Source organism: Alligator sinensis, unplaced genomic scaffold (genome assembly GCF_000455745.1).
Source record: "Alligator sinensis unplaced genomic scaffold, ASM45574v1 scaffold1510_1, whole genome shotgun sequence".
Classification (NCBI taxonomy): domain Eukaryota; kingdom Metazoa; phylum Chordata; order Crocodylia; family Alligatoridae; genus Alligator; species Alligator sinensis.
Genome location: NW_005842654.1, coordinates 319,041 through 331,115, shown reverse-complemented (window position 1 = coordinate 331,115; position 12,075 = coordinate 319,041). Strand labels below are relative to the sequence as shown.

General features: G+C 40.2%; 1 protein-coding gene across 3 annotated transcripts in view; it reads right to left on the bottom strand.

The window, feature by feature from the left end:
* LOC102371078 (splicing regulatory glutamine/lysine-rich protein 1) overlaps window positions 1–12,075 on the bottom strand; it is a 48,922-nt gene that overhangs the window by 13,987 nt on the left and 22,860 nt on the right. For all 3 annotated transcript variants that reach the window (XM_025215590.1, XM_025215589.1, XM_025215588.1), the window contains exons 5-9: window positions 11,487–11,665; window positions 9,877–10,007; window positions 8,691–8,805; window positions 2,536–2,655; window positions 1–212 (exon numbers count right to left, since the gene is read on the bottom strand). The exon at window positions 1–212 is cut by the window's left edge and continues 373 nt beyond it. In XM_025215590.1, the coding sequence (XP_025071375.1) occupies window positions 1–212; window positions 2,536–2,655; window positions 8,691–8,805; window positions 9,877–10,007; window positions 11,487–11,665 (757 nt within the window). The remainder of the gene's footprint in view (window positions 213–2,535; window positions 2,656–8,690; window positions 8,806–9,876; window positions 10,008–11,486; window positions 11,666–12,075) is intronic.

The window sequence follows — 12,075 nt, the reverse complement described above, 5'->3', positions numbered from 1 at the left end:
CTCTTTCCCGGTCCTTGTTTCTCTCTTTGTCTCTGCCCCTATCTTTGTCTTTGTCTCTGTCCCTGTCCTTGTCCCTATTTCGCTCTTTGTCTCTCTCTCTCTCCCTTTCTTTCTCTCTCTCTCTCTCCTTCTCTTTGTCCCTGTCTCTCTCTTTGTCCTTTTCTTTGACCTTTTCTTTTTCCTTGACCTTCTCTTTATCTTTCTTCTTGTCCCTGTGAAAAGCCAAATATTCATTCATTAAGTCACCACTAAAATGATCCTAATAAAGACTGAATTCATGCACTTGCCATACTAGTAAATGTTTGGCCAAACATGTACTTCTATTTCACAAGTAACTAAAACAGAAATTTCAGATCCATCTCATTTCTAACAATCTATTGTATTTACTCAAATCCAAGATGACACTGAATTTAACCCCCACCCTCTCATGCCTGCACTCCCTGGCACCTGCCCTCCCTCCCACCAGTGCCTACCAACACTCCCCTTCCTCAACTCCATAGCAGCAGTGGTAGTGGCAGCTCTGGCCTGGGCTCCAGCCAGAGCTGCTGCAAGAACTGTTACTGAGCCAGAGCAAGCACATGCATTGTGCCCCAGGCCAGACAGGGTGAGAGCTGGGGCCAGAGCAAGTGTAAGCAAGGAGGCAGGAGAAGGAAGGAGAGGGGGAGGAGAAACTGTGGAGGGGTGCAACCAAGGAGAGTAAAAGTGGCAGACACACAACAACAGTTGTGGATGGTGTTGGGGCTGGAGCCAGAAACTGACTGCCCCCTCCACCACCTTGTACTCAAATCCAAGACTCCCTCCTCCCCCCCACCATGTTAAATACGGGGGAGCCTCCTTGTCTTGGATTTGAGTAAATATGGTGTTTTTCCACCCATGACAAATGCTGAGAAACTAATAGAAAAAATATATATATAGTTTTTACATTAACCACATCATACCAGGATAGTTGAATTATGTGCATTATATCAAATTTAAGGGCATCTAGAGTAAGTTAAGTGGCATCTTCCTGCACTTTGTGAGAAGCTAGAGAAATTTTCCCTGCCTTGTAAGTGTATTCTCTCATAAGAGCAAATATGCTCATCTAAAATGGCATATGGGATACTCCGTCCCAGAGGCACTCATGAAGACAGCTGACTGGATAAAAGTTTCTACCCTAAACTGTTGCGCCATATAGACATACACACACATATTTGTGTGTCCTGGAGTTGTGCGCAAATGTAGGAAATAACTTTGGGGGTGTTGGTTATAGCCACGTTGGTCTAAGGATGCAGGCAGACTAGGTTCTTTGGGTAAATGTGATATCTTTTATAAGTCCAACTAAATAGTTGGAAAAAACTGTTCTTTGCAAGCTTTCAGGCACAAACAACCTTCTTCAGGCACAGGGAGAGTCTGCTGGTATTTGTGTACTCTCTTGGGTGGAATAGAAGCTTAAAGCCAATATGCAAAATACAGGTCTGTGAAAATGCAAACAGACCTGTATTTTGTATACTGGCTTTAAGCTTCTGTTCCACCCAAGAGAGTACACAAACACTAGCGGAATCTCCCTGTGCCTGAAGAAGGGTGTTTGTGCCTGAAAGCTTGTAAAGAACAATTTTTTCAACTATTGAGTTGGCATCCAAAAGCTCTTTAGTGTTTTGTTTCCTTGGATATGGTCAGACAAACAAATTATGTATGTATAAAGAAGGGGTGAGGAGTTACTTTGTTTCACGAGTTTCTACTTTGCAATAAGCAGAGGCTAAACCAGAGCAGATTATCACTTAATTCAGTATAATTTGTTTGTCTCTCCGTACCATAGGTGGCAGAAGCAGCTACCTGTACTTCTCATGATTAATTTGAAAGCTTCAGACTTCCTTTTCCCCACTGAAATTAGTCAACCAGGACTAAAAACAAGTGATAGATTTGGTTAGTAATAATAAGTAAATATTTCATTGAGCAAAGATGCATTCTTTTAAAAGGAGGCAAAATGGCCAATCTGGAAGAACTAGAAACTCATATGCATGAAAACAAAAATGATGGATGCCTGTTTTATAAATGTCTTCTGTGTTTGGTCTCTCATTGTAAGACAATACAACTTTGGAATGAACACAGCTTATACAACTACACCAGGACTGCACTATTTATATAGAATAAAATTTTTCAAATTGGCTGACTAAAGTTTGGTATTTATATTAAAATTATTTTATTTACAATTATGTTCAACATTGTAGCACCATCTGACTTGAGTGGAAGTTGAAGAAACTCATTATGTAAATTTAAGCACCCCAGGTATGAAAAAAAAACAACCTGGGAACTGTTTATTTTTGTATAGATTTTATATTGGGGAAATACAGTTACTCCAAGGACCTGCATATCATCCAATTTGTACATGCCTACAAGTGACCTCATTAATTTAAAAGGACAGGCAAATTCTGAAAATCCAAAGTCAACAGAATGAAGTATTTTAGCAATTTCGTTTTTCACCTTAGTCTAAATTTTGTAAGACTTCTTAGTTTTTAGTATGTAGCTCTTGCAAAGGCACTATGAAAAAAGTCTCACCGGGAATGAGAACGACTTTTTGATTTCTGCCTTTCCTTAGACCTGGAACGCTTTTTGGGAGGACTTCTAGAACGGCGTCTATCCTTGTGTCTAGAGAGTGATCTATTGCGAGATCTGCTCCTATATAAAACAATATGAGACGTATATAAATCATTTAGTTAAAATGCTTTTCTGAAGTATGAAAATTAAGAAAAATATATAAACTATGTCGTGGGAAAGAAAATGATGCATCGTCTAATTTTACACCAACTTAATACCCCATTCTTTATATCTCTCCATATATGAAATCAGGGTCACCCTTCTCTCAAAATAAGACATCATTTTTTAAAAAGTGTTACTAAAATGTCTCTCACACAATCAATTAACAGAAACAAAAATACTGGAAAAATAAAAGTTTGGAATCCAATAATCTCTTTGAATATGGTAAAAAAATAGTAGTGAATCAATTTAGGCAGCATATAGGGAAGGGTTGTATGTTAGAACCAACATAGCTAACTACATCTCTGCATCAACTTAATATCATAATATCCTTAAAGTTATTAATACAAAAAGTAACAGTAGTTTGCATTAAAAATGATTACAGGTAAATTCTTAGAAGGTTACAAGTTTGTAAAAGTGGCCATTAAAATTACAGTTTTCTTCTCCTTCCAGAGACTGTTCATCTGGAATCCTGGTAACTAAATAAATTTGCCTTTAATTATTTCATCTAGCTCAGTTTTCCAGCCTTAGTATGATTTGAACTTTAAAAAAATTCTACTACTTCTTAAAAAAATTTTTTCCCCTCACTGTAAAATATGTGACGCTTCCAAAGAGATAAAGGTGCAATATAAGCAGTTGTATTAGTTTTTATTTTGGAAGATTTATTTAATATATTTGTGGCCTTGCACCTCAGTGAAACATGGTGTTTCAAACCCATGTTGATAAATGGGAATACTGAGATTTTATATAACAAAAAAATTCCATTCATTGAGATTACATCACAGAAATAAAACATAAAAACAGAATTGTTCCAATGTACAAATATTTCGTTAGAAACCATGTTAAAAAGGATTCTGAATTAACATATCTGGCAGATACTCAAACACAAAAGAAAAATGACAGGCTGCAAAGTACAATATCCCCTTTTCAATACATTACAGAAAGCATTGGTTTTCCAAACGTATTTCTCCTAAGTCTGGAAAGAACATGTTCCCCATAAAAGACTTTGTAAATGCTAAGTTTGATGTTTTAGGACAAATTCTTAGGTGTTCTCCCATACTGGTAGGCTGGAGTACCAGTAAGAAACTTACCAGGCTGAAGGCAGAAAGCTCACCCATATGTATTACTGGCTAAATCTCGAAGAATAGGACGATACACAAAATGCAATTCTCCACCTGCATTCGCTAGCTCAAGATGCATGGACAGAAAAGGGTGTGCCAGGGGAAAGGAGAAGCCATATTTTCCCTAGAAGCACACGCCACATAATAATGTGGAAATAGTTTGCCACATATAGGTCAAACCAATTACAGCTCAGTTAGAATAAGACAGATATGATTGATGGATTTGAAGTGAAGGCCCTTGGGAGATAATAAACTACTAATAAGTAGGGAATGGCTGAGCATGACTTATTCTGGAGGATGTTGTTTCCCTGACAGGATCAAAATGGTCTTTTAGAATGGTTAGCATTCACAACTGACTGCGACTAGGGGTGTGCAAAGTAGGCCGTATTTGATTTGGATTCGGCCTGATTCAGGGGACAGCGATTCGATTCGTTGATCGGGATCACTGTCCTGATTCGATCTGGCCAAATCCGAATCTGAAGATTCAATCCTGATTCAGAGAATGAGCGATTCAGCCATAGACACAGCTTTAATTGTTTTTTCTACATACCTCAAGGTACCAGGTGTGGCTCGTGAACACTGAAATGGTGAGGCAGATGGAGTGTCCCACAGAAGCACAGGAGGGCCCCCCACATGCATGGCGGTGTACCCGGAAGTACTTCCACCTTCCCAGTGATACCCTCCTAGACACCATGGATGTCACTAGGTTATACACCAACATCCCACACCAGGATGGCATCCAAGCCTGCCTCATAACTACAAGAACGAGATTACAACTCAGAATACAGACCTCAGGATATCACTGAACTCATACTTCATCCTCACACACAACAACTTCAGATTCAACAACCAACACTTCCTCCAGACCATGGGCACAGCTATGGGCACCAAAATGGCCCCACAATATGCCAACCTTCTTATGGCCCACCTAGAAGTAGACTTCCTCAAGAACTGCACCATTAAACCCTTACTATATCTAAGATACACAGATGACATCATCATTTGAACCGAAATCCTGCAGTCTCTGATTTCCACCAAAAATTCAACAATCATCACTCCTCCATCAGACTGTCACTTGAATACTCTAACGCCAGCATTTTCTTTTTGGACACCATGATCAATATCCAAGATGGTAAAATTTAGACCACCATATATAAAAAAACCATGAACCAACATATATATCTATATAGAACCAGCAATCACACTAAGCACACCAGGAAACCTGTACAGACGTACAGCCAAGCTCTCCGATACCACTGAACTTACACCGAGGAGAATACCTGTGATGGCCACCTCACAAATGTCAAAAGGGCATTCAACCACCAAGGACACTCCTCCAGAGAGAGATCACATTTTTGAAAGAGCCACCATGTGAAGATCTGCTGCAATACAAAAAGAAAAACCCCACAAATCACACACCACTAGTTATGACATACCACCCTTCTCTGGAACCTACACGGAAAATCCTCACTCAATTGCAACCCATACTAAAAGAAGAACCCATTCTTAAAGAGATCTTTCCAGAACCACCCATCCTAGCCTTTAAATAGGCACCAAACCTTGCTAACCTTATTACCAGAAGCAAATTCCTTATGAGCCAAACCACACCCAATGGATCCAGATCATGCCAGGACAAGAAATGTAAAACCTGCCAACACTTCTCTACCACCCCCACAATAGCTACACCACACAACAGAACTACCACCATTCCTGGATCTTACACCTGCACCTCCAGAAATGTGATAGATCTCATCCAGTGCACCAAATGCCTTGATGGAAAATATGTAAGTGAAACCAAACAATTGTGTGCCAGAATGAATGCACACCGAAAATCTATCAAAGACAACAATACCCAACTACCTGTGGAGGCACACTTCTCGCAAGACAATCACTCCCTGTCCAATCCCTCAGTTCTAATCCTCAAAGGAAACTTACAAAATACCTTCCATAGATGAGCCTATGAACGTCATTTCATAAATCTACTGGATACAAAAAATCATAGACTCAATATAGACATTGGATTTATGACACATTACAACCTGCCTGACATCTGATTCATCAGGTACCTGCCTGATCTGGCCTCTTGCATTCTTCTTTTCCCCCCACTTTTTCTCCCCTCCCCTATTTTTCTGCCCTTTGTCTTCCTGATTTCCAACTATTTCCTTTTTCATTAAGAGCTTCTTTTTTACCTTGTATTATTACCACTGTAGTGTTTCCCTTTGGATTTCCCACCCCCCCACATTACCTTTTGTTTTTCTAATTTCTACCTATTTATATTTTCACTGATATCCTGTCACACTTTGAGCTTCTCTCATTCCTGGTTCCCTGATCTCCTACTATTTCCTTTTTCAAGGACAGCCTCTTTTCTACCTTGTATTCTATCACTGTAATGTCTGCCTTTGGCTTTTCCCCCCACTACTTTCTTCCCACTCCCTTACCTGCTTTACCCTTTTGTCTTTCTAATTTCTACCTGTTTACATTCTCACTGACATCCTGCCACACTTTTAGCTTCTCTCATTCCTTCAAGTCTCAGACCCTGAAGAAGGGTGTCTGTGCCTAAAAGCTTGCCAAGAACTTGCTGATGCAACACTGAACTTTTTTAAAATGCAAATTTACAAGTATTTTAGTGATGCATGCCCTCACTCTTTTGCTACTGGAGATAATCAATGTATGACTTTATCCACTTGGGGAATTTGTTAAATTTCAGAAAATGTTATTTCTTATTTCAGGAAACAGTTCCAAGCTTCATATATGAAGAATTCAGCTTTGTCTCATTTTGGGGTAAAACATCACAGGTCACATTTTAATAGCACACAATCATTTTTCTTCCATGTGCAGGTACCTTGGACATAGATACGTAGAACTTCACAAGGTAAATGAAAGAAATCATTCCAAGGGTTGGTATGAAGATAAGTATGAGAAATGCTAGCCTAAGCTGATTTATTCTTTGCTTTTAAAACTAGGACTGCAGTAATCCAGCATGCTACAGTTAACAAAAATACCACATGCGTTATTGGATTGAATCTATTAAATAACTTTGTAAGTCTGGGATGCTAGAAATATACTGAAAAAGCTATCTAACTACCCAATGGGTCAGGCTGTTAATAGTAAAAATTTGACTGAGATTTTCATCAGTCAATTGTATTGTATAATAAAATCCAAAATTAAAGTAAGGCATAGTATTAAAAGGTAAGCTCTGGATCTTTGAGTTTATCCTTGTCACAACCCAAAAGGTGTGATTTTTATTTGTGTGCGCTTCGGCACTGCTAAATTGTCCCCGCTAAATTGCAGCTTCCTTGCACAGTGGAGTTTTCTGCTGCAGAGGAGAACCCCGGTGCAAGGGAGAATTTCCCGCCAATTTGGAGCTTGTTTTGCAGGGTGCATTTCTTTGCTGCAGAGAAGAGATGCTCGTTGCAAAGAGTTCCCGCCATTGGTATGCTAATTCGAGTCCCATTATTGGCCAGTTCTAAATTATTCACACGTGGCAGCTAGTGATTGGCTTGCTAGCCGTATAAGAGGCTTGAGTGGTTTCCGCCCAAGTTGGAGGACTCCACAAACAAGGGAGGAGGAGACTTCACGCTGTGTGAAGATCTCTAAGTGCTGCGGATCCTCACGGACCCAGTGCATTTGAAGCAGGCAACGGAGATCTGATCAATCTCTAGCCTCTCCCCGTCGCCAATAGAATTCCTAGACATACCCCTCCCGCACGCTACGAACCGGACCCACGGAGCCTAGCAAACTTCATGTGGATGAGTGAACGGAAGAACCCACGGAGCCTGACAAACTTCGTGTGAGCCCTTACGATCGGCCTCAGAGCTCTTCTACCCGGGTTCGAGTCCTGCAGGTTTATTTTCCCGTCGCCGGAACCTTATGCGACGTACCTTCGTGTTCTGCAGGTTCGAGTTTTTGTTTTCTTTTCTCTTTCTGTAACTGCAACTTAATCAAGTTTTCCAGCCTACACCACTGCCATCTCGGTGTAAGTAAACAATCTTTTAAACTACCGATACACGTCTGTGCCCAATTCCAGAGCGAAGGCCTTCCCTCTCCGCCCCCGCGTGCCCGGGCTGCTGGCCACAGCCCGCGGGCAGCGCGAAAAAGGGCTCGGGGCGCTCCCGGCCCGCACAATCCTAATTAAATGAGGCCACATACAGATGTTCAGTTTCTCCTGGGAGAATTGTCATTCTCTCAGCAGAAACCCGAAGTGAAGATGGTTAAGCTTTTTCTTCTGAAGCAAAAATGGCTGTTCCAGGAGCAAGATAACCCAGGAACAACCAAAGGGAGTGTCTCCCGGAAGACTGAATGTCTGCATATTTTTCCTCTGGTTTAAATCTTACTAGGGACCAGGAGGAGTGGAGCTGAGGGAAAGGCTCTCATGCCTTTCTGCAAACAGAGTCACAAGTCTGGAGAAGGCAAGGGGCAGCTGCTCTCCCCATCACAAAGACTGGGAAGGGAGGAGAGGAGCAGGTAACAGCGTCTCCCTGCCTACTTCTCACTTCAGAGTTCCAAGGTGGGCAAAGCAGGGACATTTCACCATGACGGCAAGGCTCCCAGGATATCTTTCTATGGGAAGTAATTTCTTCCGGTAGAAATGAGCATCTGTACACAGCCTGAATTTCATCCCGCAAGTTTTTAACACTGTCCTAAAATAACTTGTCTATCATTTTATTTGGTCTCTGTTCAAGAAAAAGTTCTTCGTTATTTCAGTCCTGGCACCAAATTTCCAAATTCAGTAGTCTCCTTCCCAGTGATAATTGGTTCATAATCAAAAAAGTCTCAAAAAATACATTGCCACTAAGATGCAGTATGAACTTACTGCAAAATGGAAAGCATGCTTACCTGAGTTTTGAGTGTGATCTTTTCCTTCTAGATCGCGATTTTGAACTAGACCTGGATTCTGAACGAGAATGCGAACGAGATCGACCGCCTTTTCTTTCACTGCTCTTTCCAGACTCTGAGAGGAAAAAACCACTTTGCAGTGTAAGCTCAGAACATTTAAAGATCCCAGTTAACAATCTGGCACAAGTGGAATGTACCACATATAGTGCAAGGGGCCTACTCTCTGCACATCTTCCTTCTTTGCAAAAATCCTTCAGAAACATCCAAGAAAGTCATTGCATATACTCGTTGAGTGCAGCCATCCTGCAGCAGTACACATAAACCAGATAATTATAAATAGCTAGCTGTATAAGGAATGGGATTTATGTTGCTGCCACAATGCACAAGATTACAACATGTTTTCTTCTTGGTATATTATGAAAATTACTTTTTTAATTAAAAAATTAAACTTCAGAAGAATAGACAAAATTTAGAGAGTAATAATTTTGAAAACGTGCACAAAAACTTAAAAATAACACTTAATACTTGAAGTACTCTTTATTTTCAAAGTACTACACAAATACTAATGACCTAATCTTCGCAGTATTCTGCAGAGGTAGGTATCAGACTGATCCAAAGACCTGTGTAGTCAATGGGAAACTTCCCACTGGCTTCCACAAGCGCCATACCAGGCTGTAATGAGTATTATTGAAGCCATGCCTTGGGACTTTTAAAACAACTTTTCTTCTACCTCTACAGCTAGAGGCAAATAATTAATCAACAGTACAGTATGTTACCAAGAATGAATTCTCTCAAAGATCAATGAAAAATTATCATAATTATAAGTTCAAAAAGTGTGTCTAATAGCTCAATCAAACCAAACATGGAATGACCTATTTAATATCTAATGTTTGTGAAGTACTGTGAATATAAATGGCACCAGCATTAAGCATTATTAGGTATAGCCTTGACTTTACCATTTTTAACATATTGGAAAACAAACCTCTAAAAATAAAATGTAAAAATAAACTGAGAAGAAAACTAGATTCCACCAGTTTGTTGCATGAGGAAATAATTTAGACAATTTAAATTTTGCCACACAGCTCATGTTTGGGGACCCTTTTCCTGTCTGAAAATGTTTGTGTGTGTCAATATACACAGACAGGTATACTTGTTTCCTATTAAGCAGCAAACATAATGCATTTACCTGGCTCGATAGCTGCAGATATGAAAGACTGGGCTTCCCTTACTCTCTTCATCACTTCTTCCAGCTCCTTGGCAGCAGCCTGTGGTGTCATTTCAGGAGGTTTCACAATTGCATTATTGGAATGATTTATTCTAAATTAAGGGGAAAATATAGTTTTAATTAGTATAGTTTTAATTTAGATACTCGCTTCTTTTTTTAATTGAGTATATTAATTATTTTAAGTGGACATGAACAACTAGTATATACATAAATATACATTCAAACATAAAATTAATGTGTTCAGCTTTTTCCTTATAATCAATCATTTACATATAATATCTGTTTTTTGTCTAAAACATTTTCATCATTAGCAAATACATTAAGTCACTATATGTTGCCCAGGTGTGTGCAGCATAAACATATTTTTTAAATAAAAGAAGACACCAGGAAACTGTAGCATAACTAGGGCAGGGCAAGTGGAGCACCAACTATGAAGGGCACCATGATCCCCACCACGAGGAGTCTTGGTCACAGCAGAGGAAGCTCTATGTTGCCCCTGCCCAACCTTAGGAGACAGGCAAGGCAGTGTTGCACCCAACAGTGTATCTAGGGGATAGGGGAGGACTAGGTTAAACAGAATGCCCTCACTTTGCAGGGAACCTTTGCCAGGGAAGGCATAGCCATGGGACATATAGGGGGGATGGGAGGAGGGGAAAGTGAACAGGGAACCAGGATCAGCACACAAAGCCCGGTCATGGGAGAGTTGACACTGCTGATCCTGAGCAACAGCGGCCAGGGGAGGCAAGACCTGGTCCTCATCCATTTTGCTGCGGCCCTCTCCTCCCCCAGCCTCTCAGGTACTCAATGACAGGCCTATGCTACTGCTAGGGAATGGAACTATTTCTTATTAAAGGTATAATCTGTACAATGAGAACTATTTACAACATAAACACCATGTCTATAAACCATTTACAGCATAAATACCAAGGGTTGTCAACACTGCTGTAAATCTGACCCTCAGAAACTAAACAGCGAATAACATAATTTTGTCCCACACCACACCATGGGCTGGATCCAGAGCTGCATCATCTGGCTTGCAGACCTGGAATCTAGCAGCAGTAGTATTAATCGCTCTGGTTTCTGGAGCTGCAGCAGCTGCCACTCCTCCCACAATCAAACGTATAGCCCTACGGCCAACCCCATGAGCCAAATGATATAGCTCTACACTCTAGATATTGTCTCTGGGGCTGTACATGGGTCCAGAAATTTGGCAGCAAGACAACTGGTAGTTGTGTCAGAGCTGCAGCAACTAATGCAGCCATCGTTCACCATAGTGACAAATTTCTGGACCCATGGAGAATCCCATAACCTAGATGACATGGCTCTGAGGCCACATCTTGGTCACCCATGTTTGACACTACACCCTTTTCTAGGAACTTTTTCACTCTTGAAAATTTAGAACTGGTTATAGAATAAATGAATTGGCTAGCACAGGCAGTGATCTTGCAAAATGTTCTACACATCACACCCTTGCTCAACAGGGTCAGGATTATAAATAAATTTATCAGTCAAGGAGAGTAAGAAATATCTCATTCAGCATTCATTAGGATATTTTCTGTACAGTTACTTACTTCAATGGCCTGTCTCCAAACATAACTCCATTAAAGGCAAGAGCTCGAGGTACAGAATTTTGATCTGCGAATTCCACAAAAGCAAACCGTGTTGGCTGCGTCTCGTCACCAGCCATTCGTACAAACTTGACTTCTCCAACTTGCTTAAAGAATTCAAGAAGTTGATCTGCTGTTGTAGTCTAGAAAACGTAAAAAAAACCAACCACCTTTAAAAAAAACCCTGTCCTAAAGTAAAATGCATAAAGAACACCATTTATCCTACATATCACATAATCTAAAAGAAAATGGAAAGAAATCTCCTACTGCTATTTCAAAGTCAACATTAACTACAAAGCCATTTGGAAATCTGACAGTTCAGAAAAAGCAGGACCTTAATTTTGTTCCATAATCTAAACAGTGGGATTCTGCTTAAAATAGAGCCAGTAAAAAAAGAGGCATTTTGAAAAGCTGGTGTTTGGAAATGTTATATTACCCGGGGGGGAGGGAAGCAATGCATTTCTGGATTAATTTATTTAATTAATTTTAACATGGTATGTTAATGCAACAGAGCAACACCTTAAAAGAAGTGAAAATTTTTACTCTGCCCACT